Here is a 23944-nt window from a genome sequence, read left to right as displayed (position 1 = left end):
CCCTCCCCCGGTCATTGGAGCTTACACACATTGTAATAAAACTCCAACAGGAGTTTTTTTTAATTTTCTAAGATGGCACTGCCAGCGGCAATGTTTTTATTTAAAACTACGGTTCTTTTTTTCCTATGTAAGAGGACCATATTGGAGTTTATGATCGTGAAAGATGTGAAGTTCGGATCTGTAATGATTCGGGCACATTCTTTTGGGTCGGCCAGAACGTCACAACGATTCCAATTACGTATACTCTCGAACATCTAAAAAAAGGCCGAATATAAGATTAAAGATCTCTTTTTCGATCTTTGTTTTTTCTTCAGACCGTTTCTTGACAAAAGTATCAACAAACGTCTTCATATATGGCTTCTGATCAAATTGGAGGGCTCTATGTATCTTTGTGACCTTGAAACCGTTGGCCAGCATCCACCGCAAAAGAACGTGACGTATTCCGTTTCGGTTCAAGGTCGGCAATAAGCTTTTGTTTTGAAGGTGTCCAGTGCGTATCCTTATTTTTACCAAAGATAAAGTATAGGGACTTAAAGAGTCACTAGGCACTGGTCTATTTATGCACAGGAAAACAAAGTCCTTTACCGAGTCGTGATGTACCAGAGGTATTTCACCATCAATTTCAAAAAACAATCTTTGTGGTCCATTCTTTTCAACAGTGTGAATGTTGCAACAGTTGCAATTTGGAGCAGAAGGATTGTCAAGCCATTGGTTATTCCCCCACGGAAAACAGTACTCAGCCATTGTCAAAGGATAAAGGGAATTCATATCCAAGAAAACGGCATTGACTTTTCACCGGTGCGTTGTCGAGTCGGATCAATTTCTAGGATACGATCTGTGTGAAAAACATAACCTCCCCTCATGGATCTCTCTACAAATAAGTGATGATTCAAGTCGGCAATTAAACCTATTTCTGCTTCACTAATTTGAAGAATTAAATCTGTCACCAGATGAGGAGTTGAAAAATAATACCCTAAATCTAACCAAAATTGCTCGTAAATTTTATCCATGTTTTTATAATATCCAACAACGTCAATATATCACTTGCCAGCTATATTTTAGAATAATCCCACCCATTTTTACACCCTCCCTTAGCCAAAACCCTCTTGGCAAATTCATAATTGGCATTGGTGCATTGACGATCGCGAAGTGAATCATAAAACTCTGCGATGGGCGGTAATTTTTCCTCACTTTGCCCCAAGGCGGAGTTGTAGTACTCGTACGGGTATATGCCCTTACACGTTAATAAATCATATATTTCAACATATGGAAAATGTTTTTTGAGGAGGGAGAAACTATCAAAATCCCTTTTTTTACTTAAATGAGTTGACTTAGGAATTTGGGGAAAAACTATAGGAATCTAAGAAATGGAATTTATTCAAGCACGTATTACCATTATAAATTATTTGCCATTTAAATATAAAGACTAGCAACTTCTCAGATGATTCAGTTATGATTTTATATAAAAAAACGATCTTCCTATGCGCGATCTAAAGCTTCACCTTTCTGCAAACGTTCCAACGCTGGTAATGTGAATTTTAAATCGTAGTTGGAATTGTGTATTCACACCAGTAGAAAGCATTGTTGCTTATTATTTACATTACACGATTAATGCGCAACCCCTCGAAAGTTATTCTCCACAGATTGAAGAGGATCACCCAAATTGTCAGTGTTGCGGATTTTCACATCCCCACTAACCTCAACAATTTTCATCTTACAAACCCAGATATTTCAAGATTTTTAATAGCCAGCTTGTCTTCTGGTTATAGTGTCATTGGATAATGTGTGTTGCGCAGTCGTGAAATTGCCTTTATAGCTTTTTTAATAAGCGTAACAATATCTGTGCCTAAGAAATCTTCTTCATTCAATGTCTCAATTACATCTACTAATTGCATGGTATTGCCTGAGTTTCTCCATGTATGTGCAAAAGAGACGGCAATGGCTTCGTGTTTTTGACACGATTCGAATTTGATGGATTTGACACATCAGTGAATGCAGCTTCAATGTCTAATAGCACCTTTTCGCTCTGCAGGAGCATGTTCTGAAATTTTTTTTACCGCAAGATGGCATTATCACCCGAAACCATCCCCACGGACTGATACCCATGACGCTTGCAATATTTCAAATTTTTATTTAATTTTAATTTACTACGGAGTCTTGAAAGATATTGAATCCCCACTTTTTCCTCAATTAAAACCTGAATGATATGTGGATTTGGAAAGAAATGTCAAACTGAATCTGGATCTTTGGTAGGCTCGTAAAGAAGCCATACCCAGTGTTTCACTGACTCAATGGACGGAGCCCTTGCGGAATATATTACCCCTTTTTTATTACTGAGTCCCCCTTCTTCATACTTTGTATCATATTGCAAAACTGAGACCCCAATCTTTAAATATTCATTGGCCCTCTAAAAATATTTATCCCCTTTAGTGTTAAATAGTGTTTTATTAGTGTTACAGGATAATGTCGCTTTAAACAATTAAAATCAACTTTAGGACATTTCACCCCTTTCCCAGCCCCATTAACTGCCAAACCATCCAAATATGTCTTATTAACACCTTAATATGCCTCGGGTCTATGGCCCATGACAAGGACTGAATACTTGAAATACTCTAAGCACGTATCGAAATGAAAGTGCTGTACACCTTTACACCCGTTTAAATCTGTACTATATGTTTTAACATTACCTTCTCCACCCCATCTATTAAAACAAATCCTTGTTTAAATTTAGTTATAACTTCTAATTTTTCAATAAGTAAAACTACCAACCTACTCCCATATTTATTATATCCCTCCATCCCATTAAAAGTTTCCCCCACCCAATCCGAAAAAACTCCTCAAAATTGTACTAGTCAGGATGAAGTGTTTGCATCCTTGTTTGCATGTGACATGGACTTAAACCACCCGTCATTTCATTTGAAAAAAAAATATCTTAACTGTGATGGATGGTTTAAGTCGGTCCCTACCTCCCACCTTCCAAATAAGGTTTTTAAGAAGCGCACGAATCTTGTTGACATAGGAGTGGACAATGTCAATTGAATCTTTATGGATACTACCACTTGTAAAACTATTTAAAGGGTCCACATACTCAGCCCTATAACTGTGAATATTGCACAAAGTGGTATCTGCTAAATACAAATCTGGTAAGATTGGAGCTGAGCCGGCACTACTTACTTCCCCCATATCACTTTGCCGTGCGGGCACTGTCTCGAACTCACTTATTGATAGCTGGTCTACTGATTCATAGTCGATATCAAGGCCAAGACCCCGCACAAAAAAATATTCCCTTCACTTTGCATTCACTTTGCTCTGGTTGTGGTATCAATGCGTTATCATGAGACGGTATGTGGACCTTAAAAAAAATAAGAGCAAATTAGCTCGCTGGAACACATCGCCTTTTGAATAGATAATGGTTAAGAATGAGATGAGTCCACACGTTCCAGAGCCATACTAATGCCACCTCAAACCCTTCCTTGTATTATGAGCATAGAAGGACAATGAGATCCTCTTGAACTTATAGACCCATTATAGTTGCTGGAATGCTTCATTATAAGAAACTGCTTAAAGTTTCTCAGTGCTATGTAATAACCATAGAAGGGCACCTTGACCGCTCGGCACCGTAGACTCCCACTTACTTAGTACTTACTTAGTATTTAGGTCCTCCTGGGCCATCTGGGGCGCATAGGGCATCGACGAAGCCTCGGTAAACGTCACGTATTGGCGCTGCGGCAAGTACATCCTTCCACTGGGGTTCTAGTTATGTGTGAGCACTGCGTAGATCACGATTGTTGGTGCGTCTGAGTGTGTTTCTCGGTCTTCCCCTCTGTCGACGCCCAGGCGGCTGCCATTGTTGAGTCTGGTTCGGGATTCTTGAGTCCTCCATCTGAAGGACGTGGCCAAGATAGCTCCATCTCTTCTTCTTAATAACTTCAATAATAAGCGGCTGGCCAGTTCTTCTGCGGACCTCAATGTTGCTGACTCTTTGACACCAACCGATATTCAGCACGAGTCTCAAGCAAAATTTTTCGAAAGTTGTGAGTGTTTTCTCTGTCCCAACATATATTTTCCAGCACTCATTGGCATACAATAGCAAGGACAAAACGTTACTATTAAGAAGTCGCAGCTTTAGTGCAAGCGAGTACATCTTTGATTTCCATACTGGCTTAAGTTTGTTGAAAGCAGGGTTTGCCATGCTAATTCTTTTCTTGACCTCATTTTGCACCTCTCCTGTGTAATCGACCCAGCTTCCGAGGTACTTAAATTCATGGATTTGTTCAACTCTACGATTTTTGTGCAGGAGCTCGACTGGCGAGCCTGATGTTGCCACTGATTGAGTTTTGTCTATGTTGATGTTTAGGCCGACTTTCTCCGCTTTAACGCTTACTTTATTAAGGAGCCCCTGGAGTCGATGCTTTGTCATTTCCAGAAGTGCCACATTATCTGGAAAGTCAAGGTCCGAGAAGATTTTATTTCCGACTGTTCTTCTAAACCTAGTCGCTTCACTCAAAACATAGTCCATTAAAATTACAAATTAAAAGGGTGATAAAATGCATCTCTGTCGCACTCCTAACATAATTTTGAAGTATCTAGTTGTTCCGTTCTCTGTCTTTACGCAACATTCTGCATTTTCATGAAAGGCCATGATCAAACTTATTATCTCTTGGGGACACCATAATACTGTAGAATTTCCCAGAGTGGGTCACGGTCCACGGAATAGAAGGCCTTTTCAAAATCAATGAATAGCATGTATATTTTGTTGTACCACTCATTTGCTCCTTTTCTCAGAGTCCTGAGCTTGAATTTGAGATCTGAACAAGATCTACCTGTCCAAAAGCAATGTCGCTCTTCTCTAAGATACGGATCAAGTACTTTTTTCAGTGATTTTTTACTTGGTACTGATATTATGTTTATACCTTGCCAGTTATTGCAGTTAAGAGCATCACCTTTCTTAAAAATCTTAACAATTATCCCTTCGGTCCAGTCGCCAGGGACCTTTTCGAACTGCCAGACTGTTGCAATCAGTGTTACCCACACTGAGAGGCATGTTCTCATTGATGCCTTGATCATTTCCAAAGTTATGCAGTCTTCACCAGGTGATCTTCCATTCTTGAGTTTCTTCACTGCAACAAGTATTTCCGCAGATTTTGGGGAATTTTCGTCAATCTTAAGGTTTAGAAAGGGCATTGAAGGGATGCTTTCTTGGTCAGTACGTCTCGGTCTATTTAAAACCTTTTCGAAGTGGGATACCCATCTCTCGTCAATTTTCTCAGTTTCAGTGAGAACAGATCCTCTCTTCTCTTTGAGTTGGCTGGATCTGCTGGGCTGCTTACCTAGAATTTCATTTGTGAGCCTGTAAAATGCGTTGGATTCCGCTTTTCTAGATGCTTCCTCTGCTAGTCTAGCCTTATCTTCTACACATCTCCGCTTGCCAGCTTTTGCTGACTTCTTGATTTCTTTGTCCTTCATTCTATATAGGACATTTGCGAAGAACGAAGGTCTGTCGCCCCCAGCAGAGAAAATTTACTGTCTCAAGTCATTGCGCTCGTCGATTAGTTTCCAAGTTTCTTGTGATATCCATCTTTCCTTCAGTTTCTTCTTATACCCGAGCACATCTCTAGCAACTTGATTGTATGTTGTATTTAGTTTTGACATGCTGTTTCCGGACTGTCTGTGCCGTTTTCAATTTTAAGCAGAGCGAATGAGTTCTTCAAATGCATATAAAATTGTCTTCGGGAGTCTTGGACCTGTAACTTATCAACATCTTAAAGCTATGTAGAATTCGACTTTGCATTTTTGGGCACTTTCAGCTTGACTTTCAATTTTGCTACCATCAGGATGTGGTCCGACTGGGCATCTGCCCCTCTGAAGCCACGTACTACAGAAAATTTGTCCGCCATCTCCTTGACATTAGGAAATGATCTATTTGGTTCTTTGTCCTGCCCTCTGTTGAGATCCATGACTGTTTGTAGATGGTTTTATGTTCAAACTGAGGGTTCCGTTTTCGTTCAATTCAACAGGACCATGTCTCCCTAGGACTTGCAGACAGTAGTCTCTTTCTGCTCCAACCTATTGCATTGAAGTCCCCAACCACGCAAAGAAGGTCATGGGATGGGACTTCTGATGTCAATGACTGAAGAAATGAGTAGAATGACTCCTTATCAGTATCATCTGCATCATTCGTAGGAGTATAACATGTAATGATTAAAATTTTCAGATGGTTGGTTACATATCTTGCAAGTAAGCATCTCTCACTGACTGGCTTCCTTTCAATCAGAGCTTTAGTGGCCTGGTCAGACAGCATTACCCAAACTCCACCCTGCTGCCGGGATTCATTTCCACTGTAAATTAGCGTGTAACCCTCTCCTAGTTGTTCATGTCCAGGTCCAATCTACCTGACTTCGCTTAGAGAAAGGAGATCTAGCTTATACTTCTTCATCTCTCTGAGTACTTGTTCAGGTTTTGTCAGCTGGTTTAGTTTCCTTACATTCCAAAATCTAAATTTCGTCTTAGTTTTTGCTGTCATAAATCGTGTCCGTGGGCGTGCTGAGGTCATCGTCGAATGGTGTAATGGGGTATCCCAGGCTATCATCGATATTTCTTTTTCGATTTGGGATTTTACGGGGATAGGTCGCAAGCCCATCGCCCAACCCTCCTCATTTTACGGACTTAGGACCGTCATGCTCCTCTGACTTCTGGCAGACAGACCATATATGGCTCTCCAAGGTCAGACTTGTGGGTATAAATTCAACAAGGCTATCCTTTGGATTTTTTGAGGGTCCTTAGATCTCCCCCCCTTGCTAGCAGTTAAGAATTTTAAAGACTTACCGAGAATGGATTGGCATCTGGGCAGGCTTCAACTATATCATTTATCCATACCGCGATTAAATAGTTAGCGTCCTCTGCTGGTTTAGCTTCTAGGAGGTCAGTCAAGATATTGTCAATTATTTAATTAATATCGGCCATGGCCTGAAAAACTAACATAAAATTTAGCACTTAAAGGAGTATTATAGTTATTCTAAAAAAATTTCAACACTGGGTCCTTGTCCTGTTCCTTTTAAGTGTAATAGCATATAACCAACACCTTTAATATTCTAGTGAATAAGAGCCCTTATAATACTGAAAAAGGCAAAATAAATGCTCTTCAAAATTATACTAAAAATTAGCGAGAAACACCCCAAAAAAATGTCTTATTTTTTAGTTATTTATTTTAATGTGTAATGCCATATAACATGAGCCTTTAATTTTCTAACGAAAAAGCGTTAGAAAAGAATAGATATTTCTACTAGCTGCAGGAGTATATCTCGCGTAAGAATTTAGTTTTTAGCATTAAATCATAAGGAAAAGCCTTGGAATACTTTTATTGTATTAGGAGTGGTTTCTTCGACAAATAAAATTTTTCGAAAAATGGCTTTATTTGGCTTAAAAAAAAAAAAAACACTCTTAGTTTTAGCTATGTTTTGAAGGACTAGCAAGAGCAAGTTCAAGAGGGGTCCCTGTAGTAAACTAAAAAATTAGCGAGAAATGGCTTAATTAGCGAAAACTGCCTTTTATAAAGTAAAAAATATAGCGAGAAAGACCCTTCAAAGCCTGAAATGGCGAAATGAAAGGCTCTCAGACAGTAAACTGGAAATTAGTGAAAACCTTCATTACTAGGTCGAAAAAAATTAACAAAAAATGTCTTTATTAGACTGACAAATTAGCGAGAAACGTCTTTTATTAGGTTGAAAAGGCGAAATGAAAGGCTCTCCGACAGTAAACGAGAAATTAGCAAACAACGTCATTATTAGTTTGAAAAAAATAGAGAAAAGCCGATCAAAGACCGGAAAGAACGGATTAGTCTTAGAATAAAAAAAATTGGTTTATTAGACTGAAAAAATTAGCAAGAAACGCCTTTTATTAGGTCAAAATGGAGAAATGAAAGGCTTTCCGACTGTAAACTAGAAATTAGTGAAAAACATCATTATTGGGTTGAACAAGAATATACATTAGCTTGAAAAAAGCCCCCAAAAATGTACTTACATCTTTAAATTGCGCAGATGCTTGATGGGGATTCAATGGCTTAGGCATCAAATGACAGGGTACAACTTGTGTGTGGACCCTGGATGGCCCAGGCAATGCATAACGGAGGTCAGACGGGTCAACGAAGTCACGGCCTTGTACAGGCAGCGCTGGCGGGGCAGTCCCTTGACTTGGAGAAGTGTCACTGCGTTCCGTAGATGGACCAGAGCCTTGAGTGCGGGCTTGCTTGGCAGCTCGATGGGTGGGAGCTTTGGCTGGTATAATAATCGATCGCATCACAGGGGTTGCCTAAGTGCCCATGGGCGTAGGGAAGGGGGGGGGGGGGCAGGGGAGGGCAGCTGCCCTCCCCTAGAACTTCAAATTTACGCTAGACAATAACAAGAACTTTTCGTATGTTGGAATTTTTCGTTGATGTTACCTGGTAGATGGTTAAAAAAGCTGGAAACAAAACAGAAATTTCCAAATATCGTTTGCGATATCAACATTTACGTTTCGATCTTCAATACTGATTTTCGGTCCGATATATAGATAGGAGACTGGCCCACGATTGGCTGATTTTGACTTGTTTAATTCTCTATGAGTTGATTCAAGCGATAAAAAAGTTGCTGAGTATGCCAAAGCAAAAGTAACTCATTCAATACAATCCTTGAAAAAGACAATTAGAAATACTCAGCCATGTTTTCGACTGAATACCTCTCTATCCAAGTGGTCAAGAGTGCCAAACCTGGGCCACCCCAGCACTGGTTCGGCCGTCTCTGGCTTATGTTTGGCCACCGGACAAAAGAAAAAGAAAAGTGACCAGGGGAACATTAAAGCTTGTTTTTCGGCTATAAAATTAAGAGAGAATATGGTCAGCATAAAAACCTACAAAATGAATTTCATTAAGGTTTAAAAAAAAAACAACTAAGGAGTATTAATTTCTAATTATACATTGACTGATCAACACCAAAAGAAAGCCGCTCCGCTATAGTTTCTAAAGACTAGAAGTATTAGTAAGACCCATCCCCTCTCCATCACAGAAGCGTCTGCCCCCCTCTACACAAGATGCTGCCTACGCCCATGCAAGTGTCCATAGCCTTCTTGGCTGGAAGGAGGTGGGTGGGGAAATCCTTGAAAAGAAAACACAATTTAATATATAAAACATTATTTATTGGAAGTAGCATTCCCTTCTAGAAACCATAGTTCTGTTATAAAACACGTCCACTGGTGTTTTCTCATTGCTAGAAACCCTTTCTAATGTCCTTTCATCAAATCATATATCAAAGCTAAGGGGGTGCTAGAAAGGTATAGAATTAAAATAATAACGTGTGTACGGTGAAATGGGGAATATTTTTTCTGAACGAGTAACATACACACAAAACATTTTATTCTCCCTATAATAGGCAATAGCATACACACTCGAGGTCGAAATGTTTTTATACAATCCCGTTTAAATGTATTAGAAGAAGAATAAATTTGACTTTAATAGGTCGAGAATAATCGAAAAAATTGGTTCCTAGGACAGGTGTGTGGACCCGTCCCCTCGCCCCCTTTTCAAGAAACTTAAGAGTAGAATTTGTGAAAAATAAACTAGGTGCAGAAATGAATGTTTTACCATTTTAGTAAAATCAAAAGATTTAATACGCAGCTTGCGAGAATAAGTTTCATTTCACCTTAGTTTTTGTTGTTGTTAGAGGCGCCTCCTTACACACAATTTCCAGATCCTCCTAAATAAACGGTGAGTATTCATGAATAAAAATGGTTCATCCCCTTAAGATTTATTAATTGTTGTCAACATACCTTGCCTAATTACACCCTAGAAATAGCGGCCTTGTTAACAACAGATGTTTTCTAATTTTAGACAAAAGGGAGCGCGATAGATTTGACACATTTGACGGTTCATATTCCATTGTTTTATACGCGTTAGGTAAAAAGACAGCTTTTCAGAAAAACGATATTTATTACCGGAAAAGAATAACTTCTTTTGAACAGATAAATTATCATTGGTTGGTAGAGGGGGATTGGGGTTTGTACATGGTAAATAGGGGATAATATGATCTGAAGAATGAATATAAACATCATAATGTATGGAGGGATGGGGCTTGAGGAAGCAGGGTTAGTTTAAAAATAACAGAGAAAAAGATGCTTATTTATAGTGCCCTGAGCACGAAGGCTTTGCATGGAACTTCTATTTATAGTTTTACTGGGACAAGGGAAGGATGATACACGGGGATCCTTTGGTGTCTTTCAAAAAACAATAAACGTCTTGACTCGTATATATGGGTTCTATTTATAGCGGGGAAGGGGTAGGATAAGACAGAGATCTGGACGTCTTCCAGAAAACAGTTGACGTCTAGACTTGTATATGAGGCTTCTATTTATATTAGTACAAAGGGCTTTGCATGGGACTTCCATTAATAGGGAGAACAATGGACGTATAATACAGAGATCTGGGTGTCTTTCAGAAAACAATAGACGTCTAGAATCGTGTATGGGGCTTCTATTTATGCTGGGACGAAGGGAGGATAATACAGATCTTGGCGTCTTCCAGAAAAACAGTAGACGTCTAGACTCGTATACGAGGCTTCTATTTATACTGAGACGAAGGGAGGATAACACAGAAATATGGACGTCTTTCAGAAAACAATAGACTCTATAACAAGAAAGGTTACGAATTGAGAGAAAATGGCTTCTGATATTGGTTGCTAGGGGCTGTTGTGGTATCCTATGGGAATAAGGAGGGGACGCACTCGTAATCTTGCCAATACTGAAACAATATTGTATCATAACACCTGGAAACAGGGGTGTGTCGTTCAGATGTTTTTTTTGAATTTTCAACTATTTACCTTCTTTCAGAACCAGACTTTTCTAAATTTTGAAATATTTACCTTCTTTGTCAATCAGCAAATTTATTTAAGTTTCTCAATAAACACCTACCATCAGTGCCATAAAAATCACTAGTTTATAGGTAACAAGTTGCTTAAGGTATGTCAACAAAAGATGCCTAATTTGAAATTTCTAAAAACCAATATTAAAATTATAACTCAAAAAAGTAAAACAATCATACTCAAAAATTAGAATTATAAGGGGATAGATATACAAGTAAAGCCCCTCTCAACCCCATATTGGGAAATTGACAAAAAAAATGGTTTTTCTTAAGATTAATTTAAAAAAAAACCTCTTCCACAAAACAAGCTTTTCAAAGAAAAGTAAAGATCTCTATTACACCAAAAATTAGCAGAAATAAAGCCAAATAATTTTCCAAGCATAAAACTACAAAAATCACCATCAATAAATAAATGAAACCAAAAACGAATAGAAATCAGAATAAATGACCAGTCAAACTCAAGACGAACCAAAATTAACATGAGTAAGGCTGACAACTCCCATGTCTTCTCAAGACCAGAACATAATTTACACTTTACTAGAAAAAATGACCGTGGATGGCCAGTTTAACAAATATATACTGATATTTTTCCTTAAAGTTTCGAGAATTTTTTTATTCATTTAGTTAAAAATGTGAAAACATTTAAAATGTATTTTGTTTTTGTTAAAGTGCAAGTTATGTTCTGGTCTCGAAAATGCATGGGTGATTGTCACTTGTCAGCACTACTCATGTTAATGTTTGCTCATTTTGAGTTTGACTCGGTCATTTATAGTACTTTCTGTTCGTTTTTGGTTTCATTTATTTATTTATTGTGATTTGTGGTAGTTTTATGCTTGGCAATTATTTGACTTTATTTCTGTTCTTTTTTGGTTTTATCGAGCTCTTTACCTTTCTTTGAGAAACTTGTTGTGTGGAAAAAGTTTTAAAAATTAATTGTAAACCTTTCTTTCTGCTGATAAAGGGTTTACTTTGATAAGCGTTTTGGTAACGTAGCCAAATCATTCAGTTATGGGTTCTCGGGGAGGAAGAGTCTCTTTCACTATAAACTATGTATTTATTGTATTAAAATTATATTGTATTAAAATATATAAAAGTATTTATTGTATAAAATATAGATGCAGATAAACGAGCAATAAAACAAGGACTTGACTCGGACACGGCAAGAGAAGAACTAAAGAAACTCACTCCCATACTCCATGGTAAAACCACCCCGCTTGGAAACCCCATAAACCCATCACATAAATTTCCTGTTCACGGCAGTCCCATACACTCCACTGGGACTAGTCATCCCATAAACTATTCAACATTGTCAAGAATCTGCAGACCCAAACCCCCTTGAAAAAGGCAATTAATAACACTCAAAGTTTAGATAATTCTGCTCGTTTTTTACTAACACAGTCTTTTTCGTGAAAAAAATTTATGTCTTTTTTCTAATTTTTTTTTTCAAACAGTTCGTGGTAACGAACTGTAAGTAAGGAGTGACCCGGCTCAATGGTAACCGAAACTCTAGAACACGGTATTTTGATACCAATAGATGCATCAAAAGAATCAGATTTTAATTCTGATTACAAATATATAAGTTTCATCAAGTTTAGTCCTACCCATCAAAAGTTACGCACCTGAAAAAATTTGGCTGATTTTCGAAAAAAGGGTAAATACGCCCTTAAAGTTGTAGAACCTTAATGAAAACCACACTATCGTATTCAGAGTATAAAATAACCCTTCTGTTTAGGTTTAAAGCTCCTATCTAAAAAAATGTGTATTTTTAAATTTTTTTCAACAAGAAACATAACGGTTGGTTTTTTATTTTTTTTTTTTTTTTTTTTTTTTTTTTTTCAGGGGCCGATCTTATCGACCCAGTGATCCTAGAACATCGTGGGAGGGCTCATTGGAATGGAAATTATAAGTTCTAGTGCCCTTTTCAAGTGACAAAAAAATGGAGGGCAACTAGGCCCCCTCCCACTCTCATTTTATTCCCAAAGTCACCCGATCAAAATTTTGAGATAGCCATTTTGTTCAGCATGTTCGAAAACATTATAAGTATGTCTTTTAGGATGACTTAATCCTCTGAAGTCCCCAGGGCGAGGGCTGAAAGTTATGAACTTTACCCAATGTTAACATATAGTATTGTTTATTAGGAATTATACAGACGTTTTCAGGGGGGCTTTTTTTTGGTAGTGAAAGGGGGGTCGGGGGTTATGTGGAAGGATGTTTCCATGAACGAAGTTTTCATGGGGGAAGAGATATTGCTATGAAGGGGACGCCGGATTTTCCAGCATTATTTTAAAAAAGATCAGGAATTAAATATAAAAAAAAAGTTTTTCAACTGCAACAGAAGCTACATCAAAACTTAGAACGAACAGAAAATATTACGTATATTATTGGGTTCACCCCCTAGTCAATACCTCGCTCTTTAAGCCAAAAATTGTTTATTACTTTCATAAGAGCTTTTTATTCTAATTAATGGCCTTTGTGATTAAGCGGTCATTTTTAAAGAATTGAAACAAAACTCGAACATTAGCTTAAAGAACAAGGTACTGACTAGGGGGCGAACCCTCTAATATACGTATTAAAAATATATGAACATAGAAGTTCGTTACGTAAGTTAATTCGTAACTTAAGTATATTTATTACTAATAAAAACCTTCTTAAATAAAATTAAACAAGTTTTGTGAAAGCCATTTAACCAAATAAAAGTAAATTAATATGCGAATTTTATTTTAATTATTCATGTACGGTGAGCCAAGATCAAAACCTGCATTAATTCTTAAACGTTCAAAAATTAAATATAAAAAAAACAAGTTTTTTTTAACTGAAAGTAAGAAACGACGTTAAAACTTCAAACGAACAGAAATTATTCCGTATATGAATGGGGCTGTTCCCTCCGCAACGCCTCGCTCGTTACGCTAAAGTTTTATTGTTGTTAAAAAAAAATAGAGTTGTGAGAAGGTCAAACTTTAGCGTAAAGAGCGAGGCGTTGAGGAGGGGACAGCCCCATTCATTTACGGAATAATTTTTGGGTAGGGAGACCCTTTCGACTCCGGAATGACACCACTGCTGCCATCTATAATTGAGTCTAACGCTTTACTTACATAATTTATTCAAGGATTACTGATCCACTAACAGGTCATGACACCGAGGGGAACTAGATTTCTGGGAAATTGATTTGAATAATCGGCGGGAAATTATTGATCAACGAAGGGGAATTAAGAAACATTATGGCTTCTTTGATATTTAGGTCTGAGGTATAAATGATCTTTAGTGACAGAGATAAATTAATATTCTATTTTTTAAATATGGCTTCTCTGGTCATTAGGCTTAGTGATAAATTCTGGAATTAATATTCTATCGAAACCTTAATAGTGTAGCTAGGACCACTTTAGAGATGAAGAGATTAACGCGGGAATTTTTTCCTGGGAATTTCAAATGTGACAGCGCAGGGATCCCAAAACAAAAGGAACACTCAGAAATTACGTTTAGGGATTATTTGGGCGAATGTTTAATCCAATGTTAAATAGTACTATAGAATTTAATTTTATGCTTTCTTAAGTTGACCTGAAAAATAAAACATATTATCATTCCCGAAAAATTATTTCTGTGCTCTTTGACAACTTGGATATATTTACACTCTTTTGATTTATTTAAACTGTAAGAGCAGAAGTAGTAATAGTAGTAGTCCCAAAAATTTCAACTTAATACGCCCAGTCGTTCTTGACATATGGTTGAAAAGTCTTTTGGCAACTATGTACTGAGTGCCTTTTGATTTAACTGTAAAGCAACATTCAGTTTTAAAGTATATTGAGCCGATTACATAATCGTGGGGGGCTGACATACCCAATATCCATATAGACATAGTTACTGGACCGTTGTACTATGCTGAACTAAAGAACTTTCTAAAAATTTTGACAGGATGTTCTGAAAATGAATGGGCTTGGGAAGAGAGCTGCTTGCCCTCCATTTTCTTTTGACTCTAAAAAATGAATGCTAGAACTTTTTGACTTAGTTCAACATCCGTCTATATATTCCCTGAAAGCTTCACGTCAATACTGTTAGCTTGCGTAGTAGCAACAGTTCTACCAGCATTAGTAGCATTAGCAGCCACAAAAGCGCATAGCACTTTTGGATTTTTCAAGATCCCCTACAACACACGACATAATTACTAGACCTTTTATCTATGATTAACACAATGGCTAGCTGAAAACTTTGGTTGGGCGTATTTGGGGAAAAAATGAGCACAGGGAGGGCTAGTTTCCCTCCAATTACTATGTTGCAATGTCCAATCGAATGAACCTCTTTCGAAGTTTTTACGACATCTCTTTCTATACGAAGTGTCCTGGTCTAAAATTAAGAAAAGTGGGGGGGGATAGCTGTCCTCCGATCACTTTGAATCTTAAAAAGAACCCTAAATATTCCAATTATCACCCCAATGAGCACCCTCCTAAGTTTTTGCGACCACCCTTTCTTTTAAAACTTTACATACGCCCAGGGATTAACTTATAACGCTTGCCCTGGGGGCTAAAAAGGGCACTAGCCCTCTTAATTTCTAATCGAATGAGCTCTTCTTGAAGTTTCTAAGATAACTCCTTCTATACAAAGTGCCCTGGTCTAAAATAAAAAAAAACTTATGGTGCCAACATTGCTCTTTACTTAGGTAGCACCATTGTGCTGCTCATGATCATAAAATACTCACAAACACTACTGAAGCATTGAACAAGTTAAAGGAAAAACTTGCTAGTTATAGTGAGAAGTAGTACACACGGTTTATATAAAACACTACACTTCTTATTGCTAATTGACCCTAGATGATGCAGCGCAACCTGTGGATGAGTTTAGACTTCTTTTCCTTATACATAGAGAATGGAGCGGGATGAAAAATATGTTTTACCATGCCTCAAGAATGGAATTGCTCATTGATGTGGGATTATTTTAAACAAGAAATTCAAGTTAAACCTCTAGAAAGGTAATCTGTGACCGGTAATGTGAGTCCGTGATCCGTATCGGTAAGTTACTCGGTATGGTAAGGGAAATCACTTGACATTTGAATTCCTTTGCGTTTTAATTTTGATTTTACTCTTTATCTTTGATCGTAAAAACGTGTCCTTTTGTTTAATTCACCTCTGAATTAAAATAATTTATTTTATTTGCATATAAATTTAATGTATAATTGAATGACTAGTTTAATTGTCAAATTGAATAGCTTCCTTCATCAATCAGCAGAGGCAAATATAACGGAAGCTACGTTCCTGATCTTCTTTATAATTAATTAAAAAAAAGTGTTTCTAAGGGAAGCATACAGCAAAGTTGGAACTTAAAACGAAAACAAATATTAGCTCACAGTCTATGTAACATATGTTAATAAAATTAGTACAAATATCCAACTGATACTATTTTCCTATGTTTGTATGATTCTAGAAAACTAGTGCTTTACTGAAAACACAAATCAATATGGGATATTTGTTACAGTAAAAGTAAACCATTTAATTAAACTTTTTAAAGTATAAAAATAAAGTGTTTTAGGTACATTTTATGATTATTTTGTAGACACGTTCGAATTGAAGCCATCTTGATACCATTAAGACTATAGACTTGCTATAGAAGTGTTATCGCAATGTGAAATTTTCCGTTGTTTAGAGAGAATGACCGGTTTTCCAGAGTTCATATTATAGGTTTATTTTTTTCTTAATTTCGAGTGATACTAAAGCCTGTTTTCTTTACAGTTTAAAATTGTATATTATTCACTATTGGTATTATAAATGGAGATACCAGCTATAACAAGTTTTTAGGATAATTTGAATTTTATTCTGAAAATTACTGATATTACCGATGGTTTAAGACTATAAAAAACCTTATAGGTTAGTTTGCTATTGTCACGCAAAATACTCAATATTGACTCCTAAATCTATATTATTTTTTTTACTTGGCATTTGGGTTTTAGTAAAGTGCTAGTTTTCTATAATCCAACACACATTGGGAAATATCATCAGTTGGCTTATTTGTACTATTTTCATTGATCTATGTTAGTTAGACCGTGAAGTAATAATTTCTATTCGATATGAAGTTCCAACTTTGCTCTTTACTTCCCTCATAAAAACTTTTTTTTTTAATTCATCTTTGTCGGTTTTTAATTAAAAATGTTTTTAATTAGAAACCGCAGTCGTCCACTCGCTTGCAAGTCCTTTGGGCATAGACGCTCATAATACTTTGAATCATATTTGGTCTCCAATTACCCTCAAATGACTCATAGAACTGATATTCTATCTATATTACCCCTTTATTATCACTATTTTCCTATAGTTCTGCTCTAGGATGATAAACTATCGTCAAGAATTGAAAATAATCCTTTCTGTATCCTTATTTCCTTATATCCTTATTTATTTCTTAAATAAATTTTCCGAAAAATTTATGCCAGTTTTCCCTCTCACAGAGACTATTTAGCTCTCAAGCCATTCGTCACAAAAGGATTCCGACAGATTTATAGGTTAAATCTTCCTGATTCATCCACAATAGTTCTGAATTTTTGGAGAATTAGCAGGATAACATGCGCTCTTCTATATTAAACCTGAACTGTAAACTACCAATTAACTTCCAAGATTGGTATCGTGCATCGATTTCTTTGGTATTTTAGAAATAACTATTTCTCTAAAGGAGATTTTCAAGGTTCACAAAACCTAAGCATAATTTGCATATTTATAATAAAGTTTTATGAAATTATACCGTATAGCCTGACTTCGAAAAAACAAATCGATAATTCAATTATAATAGGCTACCAGTACAGCTTTGTACGTTCATCTTTCCCATCGTTCAATTCTTACTCCTGGGTCAAAATTATCCTTCCCAGTACCCCAAAATGAAATAATACGAGGGGTATTGAAAAGAAAAGTGAATTTTTTTTCAAAAATTTAATGGCAACCGTTTTCTATGACCCTGAACGAGTTGTACTTGTGAACTTTCTAGAATGTTGAAGGGATCTCTAGGTACCCTTAAAAATAGGCTACAAGGATGGAAGCATCACCTGGAGAAGTCATTTGACATTGAAGTAGGTTATGTTGAAAAATCCGTCGTAAAAATGAATATTGTAAATTCATTGTGTGTTGAAAGATCCATTGTAATATAAAATCAATAAACAATTGCAAAATTCTGCTTATTTTTTTAATACCCTTATACTATTAGAAATATGAGCCACATTTATATGAAACTAGCTGAGTATTCCTACAAAATGTCAAGTTTCAAGAAAAGTTTATTATCCAAACTTTACAACAGAAAATATGTTTAGGTACCGAAAACAAACACTTCGTATGGAAGCAATTGAGTATTGCAACATTGGAATCAACCTTGGTTTGGGTTTAACGGTTTAAATAAGTTTAATGCCATGTAGAGTAGGAAAGAAAACACGCGCTCCTCTATATTGAAAATTAACTGTATAATACAAAATAATTTCAAAAATTTTTATTGCCCATCGATTTCTTTGACGTTCTAGAAGTAACTATTTTTCTAAAGAAGATTTTCAAGTTTTTCATAACATAGCAAATTTTTTGTATCTCTAACTTATTTCACTTTGCCCCACCTCCTTCTAAACAACGAAAAATATTATACATACGGGTGTGGAATAGAAATAAACAAGAAAAATTTGGAATTTGTTTTGATAACTAGAAAAGTATAGTAAAAAAAATACAAATAGGTTTTAGTACTATTTTTCTATATAGGATTTCTCTATATACATTACAAATAGTTTTATCTGTCTGTTAAATAGTAACAATAAGAAAACACTTTAAATAAGTAAATTTAACAATAAATAATCATTCTTTTAATATATAACTTTGAGTAGCTCCTGAACCACCAGCCTACACTTCTCCAACCCTTAGATGGCAAAGGGTTGGGGTATTGATATAGTGATCTACTAAGAATGTGATTGCAAATCATGAAGCTGGATGATTTCTATTCCCTTTTAAATCAAAATACTTGAGAAGCTTCAAAAATAAGTGGATTACATTTACAAAAATAGTGAATTATCAGAATAATAATCACACAGAAGAGACAAAACCATGATTGAAAATAATACCCAAGCAGGAATAGAACACTTGACATTCGGATTTGAAATCTAACGCTCTACTGGCTGAACTAGGGCCTGTTAATCAATCTTAATCTGTTGGTCATTGTAGGATCATAATTTTGTAATTTCAGCCCCTTTTCAAGGACTTTGGAGGGTCGTGTCATAACCAAAAGCATAGTTATTAGACATTATTCTGCAAATACATTCGTAGTTGGCTATTACAAAACATTGAGTTATTTAAAGTTTCTGTTGTAAAGAGTGAGAGCATTAAACTATATTTGGTAAAGCTGAACTATCAAGAACAAGAGGAGGAGAGAGGGAAGGAATAGAAGGAGGAGGAGGGAAGGTACGTCAAGGAATAGTCAATGGAAATTTCAAAATCCAATTATTTGCTATTCTAATTATTTATTCCTCTTAAGAGCATTCAATATCTTAAAAATCATTTTGCGAGCCTCTACGTCAGCTGACCGTTTGTAGTGAATCCTTCCAACACGCTACGTAAAATTTAAATCAATGGAAATCTAACAGATGGTAGAATATGTAATAGCCAAGTTGGTTATGAACAATTACTTTTAAATGAGCCATTAAACATTTCTCTACAAATGGTCCCGCCCCCGGAGAACACCACCCGCACAGATTATAATTGACCAAATTTACAAGTGTAGTTAAAAAAGAAAAAAATGCATTGCGGACACCAGAAAAAAAAATCTTGTGGGGACCTGGGGTTCCCTCCCCCCAGCGTCCTTCTCCTGGCTGTTTTCTCAATAAGCCTTCACTTTTAAGATTAGCCGAAATAATAATTACCTGTCCTAAATCAGAGTCAGACGGTAAACATTTCCTGTGGAAAATTACACCCAAAAATCCTACAAGAAATCCCACTTCAAAACTGATTAGATTTTGGCAGTAAATTGTCATTTGTTGGCATAGTAAAAAATAACAGCATTGGTTAAGACTTATCATAATCAGTATAAAAAAACAGGCTATCTACAGATCATATAGAAGGCACAAAACCATGACTGAAAAAAAAACCGATACCGATATACGCGATACCAATAAGCCCGATACTACTTACAGCCCATTCTCCAGGGACTTTAGAGGGTCATGTTGTCCCCAAAAGCATACTTATTGGACCTTTCAAATATTTTAAGGAAATGACCATATCAAATTTTGATATGACGACTTTGGTGGGAGGGGACCTTTATTATTTGGGGCGGATGGGGGGGGCTAGCTGGCCTCCCATATTTTTGTTCACCTAAAAAGAGCACTAGAAATCACCCCCTAGGTCTGGTTGACATATTAATAAAAAAGGGAAACACATCAGTGCTACCAATACAAAAGTGATTTTCTTGTTGTTCAAGGTTGAGGACTATAATTATCCTAAGGATGGTTTTCGACAGTGTTGATTTTAATGGTGCACTTTTTATTTCGGTGCGACGCCTTTTTAGAGAGGTTTGAGGCTCTTTTTCAAAATCACCGTAATTTTATTTTCGCAATAGACTTTTCCTTTTCAGATTACCCGAACCAATAGTTATCTTTCTTGATTCAGTTTCAGATTGTAATTTTTTCTGCCTAGGCAATTTTTTTTTTCAAAAGTGTTTTCAACTTTTGGTTACTATTGGCTGCGGTTCGCTCTTTACTAATTTGCAGCTACTGCTGCAACCATGATTACTCTTCTGATTCACCTGATTGAAAATATGTCCAGTATTTTTTTTATCTTGTTCGCTTATATGTTTGAACATAGATAAGTATAGGTAAGTTTAAAAAAAATAAGATTCAAGTCGTACTTATAATAGCGTGGATTATTTACTGCGACTGAAGAGCCAGATCGCGAATTGCTTGAATTAGCAAAAACTACCTAGTCATGCTTTTCAATTGAAAATGTCAGTAGTAGGGCTACTATAAATCGTTGAGCACCTTTTTAAATAAGGCTTGAATCTATTAACTATTATCGTTAACATTAGGCTAGTATACCTTTCCATAATCATAATTATACATCCCCGAACCTTCGCTATCAAGATAAATACAAAAGGCTCAAGGGGGCAGTGATGAAACTGAAAATAAATATTTTTTCAGCTTCTTTTTTCCGGGGAGGGGGCCTGGAGGTCTTGGGATGTTCCTCTAAATTTAACAAGTTTTTACAATTCCTTATAAATGAAACTTCCATTTATTTCAGAGACCCCCTCCTCTTTGCATATGTTTAAAATCCTACAGCAAAATCCACCAAATTAATCAATAGATGATTAATTAAAATAGCTAAATGTTTACTGGTAAATTTATTAATTTTTGATTCAAGGGTTCAATATGCTCTAATTAAATCAGTGAGGGATAGATTTGACCTAAAAAAACATTTAGGCAGATTGAAAATTTAGATTTGTATTGGTTAGTGTGCTGGATTTGGAGTAAGTAGATTCGGATAAAAACAGTTAAATTTAGATTAAAGTGAGCCAAAAGTATTTAACCACTAAAAAGTTCACGTAGTTGACACTTCAAGATTTAGTGGACTTATTGAAGTGAAACTTTCAAAAATTTATGAAGAGGAGAAAATTGAAATAAATTCATAGGCTATTTTCAGTTTATATATTTAATGGTAAAGAGCAACATCAAAACCTAAATAAGGATTTCAATGTCTCAAAAGATATTATAAACTGCAAATTTCTCAGGATGTGATAAGATTTTCAAGTACACAAGTTTGCAGATTCTGACAAAACTTCAAAATTTTGATTATCATGAACCTAACAGGGATATAATCGATAAGAAATCTAAGTAATTGAAATTCAACTTTTATGGACTTATCAAGATGAAACTATCAGAGGATGTAGAAAAGAAGGATGTTAAATTAAATCCATAGTGCTGTTTAGTTTGGACATTAGAAAAAGTAAAGAACAATATCGAGACTTAAAATATGCTTTTTAATATCTTAAAAGATGTTATAAACTCAAAGATTTTTAATGAATAAAATAAGATTGTTCAATACACTGACTAGAAACTTCTGATGGTGACTTCAAATTTTGATTACCATGAACAGAAAAATTATACATCCATTAAGATATTCACGTTATTGACAGGTTAAGATTGAGTGATGCTATTTAGGTAAATTCAAATCAAAAATATCAATGTCATTCAGTAAATTTTAACACTTAAAGTGCTGCTCAATGATGAAAAATAAACTTTAAAACTAAGACTTTAAAAATAAAACTTTACAGCTAAAGTATTGAAATTTAAAATTTTGAAACTTAAACTTTAAATCAAAACCTTAAAACTTTAAAACTAAAACTTTGAAGTTAAGACTTCACGACGTAAAAACTAAATCTTTAAGACATCCTTTTTTGGCTCACGGTGATCTAAATTTTGAAGTTGATATCAGAATTGTGCTAACACAACATCCAAAAAATTAAACAGTAAAATTTTAAATTTTCAACGCTAATTTGATTAATTTGCTACAGGGCTGGGATCACAGGCAGTGAAGGGGGAGGGTGGTTACAATTAATAGGCTATTAATCTATAAGAGAATGTGAAAACTCGTGAAATTTAGGGAGCCAGCATCAAGACCTTCAGCCCCCACCCCCAGAGAGGAAACTGAAATTAGTTATTTTAAAATCTCAACTCATCAAGGTGCATTTGCATCTTTTGCATTTGTACAGATGGGGAATGATGGGGGATGTATTATTACAATAATGGAAAGACTTGTTATAGTAGCAAAATAATAACCATAATAATTAACAAATTAAACTGTCATATAAGGAGGTGCCCAAGTACCTGTAATGACCTTACTACTAATCTCAGAAGTGTACAGTATCACAGCCATACTGCAGGCAACTACATTGGGCATTATAGGTTTTTCCCCTTCCATATTCTATAAAAAGTTGCGAAATGTCATCCTAAAATAATAACCATAATATTAATTATATAATAATAATAATCATTATAATAATATAATAATTATAATAATATAATACAATAATATAATATAATAAATTATAATAATTATAATAATAATAATAATTATAATAATAAATAATAACCATAATAATTAACAAATTAAACTGCCATATAAGGAGGTGCCCAAGTACCTGTAATGACCTTAATACTAATGTCAGAAGTGTACAGTATCACAGTCATACTGCAGGCAAGTACATTGGGCATTATAGGTTGTTCCTCTTCCATATTCTATAAAAAGTTGCAAAATGTCATCCTAAAATAGATTCTTTCAAACGTACTTACTGTGTTATATATAGTTTTTGTATTAAGGTTAGCTAAATTTTATATTTTGAAATATCTTTTCAGATACTAGCTGCAATTTCTGCCTTCTGGATGAGAAGCGCTGTTTATAAATTAAACAGGGATTCCAAACTGTATAATAGAGTACCAGGTAGTGGAATGTGAAAAAAGGAGACATTGTAAGAGACTGAATTTCTCGAGATTAAAGTGGCGTTGAAAATTTGATGTAAACGGTATGAATGTCCACGAATAAATAGACGAGTGCAAAATTGATTTCTGATTTCCAAAATAAATTTTAAAATATTATGCTAAGCCGGATTATGCTAAGCCGGATCCATCAAGTCCTTACTGTTTTAATAATGAGATACAGGTTAGTTTATTTTAGAAAAACTGGTATATGAATTATCGATCCCTGTAGGTCGAAAAAGCAGAATTCTTGAATAAAGCTGTCAAACGGTTTTGATTGTCCTACAGATTGTCGCTCAGATTGTCACTACAAATTTCCACTCGATTAATCACTTGAGGCAGTTTCTTCTAGTCGGTCGTCTTTTACTTCTACAGTCTTTATTAAACTATTAGAATATCTGGTTTATGTAATGTACCTTATATAAAACAACATTACATAAAACAACAGTTTTATGTAATGTACCTTTGTTTGGTTTTTCGGTGATATCTCATATTATCACGGAAATCACTTGTACTTCAAGAAATTTGTCTAAAACATGCCATTTTTTTTAATTTTTAAAACTAGTATCCTTACATAACTCCAGGAAGAACCTTCTTAGGACTCT

The 23944-nt window shown here is 35.5% G+C and overlaps 1 protein-coding gene across 2 annotated transcripts in view; it reads left to right on the top strand.

Moving 5' to 3' along the window:
• Nucleotides 1-23459, top strand: part of LOC148953369 (tetraspanin-2A-like) — a 74053-nt gene extending 50594 nt beyond the window's left edge. For both annotated transcript variants that reach the window (XM_089088503.1, XM_089088504.1), the window contains one exon: nucleotides 23220-23459. In XM_089088503.1, coding sequence (XP_088944629.1) covers nucleotides 23220-23318 — 99 coding nt within the window. In that variant the 3' untranslated portion in view covers nucleotides 23319-23459. The remainder of the gene's footprint in view (nucleotides 1-23219) is intronic.
• Nucleotides 23460-23944: the final 485 nt, after the last annotated feature.

Source organism: Artemia sp. Qi Xiang Cuo, chromosome 4 (assembly GCF_049724085.1).
Source record: "Artemia sp. Qi Xiang Cuo chromosome 4, ASM4972408v1, whole genome shotgun sequence".
Classification (NCBI taxonomy): Eukaryota; Metazoa; Arthropoda; class Branchiopoda; order Anostraca; family Artemiidae; genus Artemia; species Artemia sp. Qi Xiang Cuo.
This window is presented reverse-complemented; position numbering and strand designations above follow the sequence as displayed.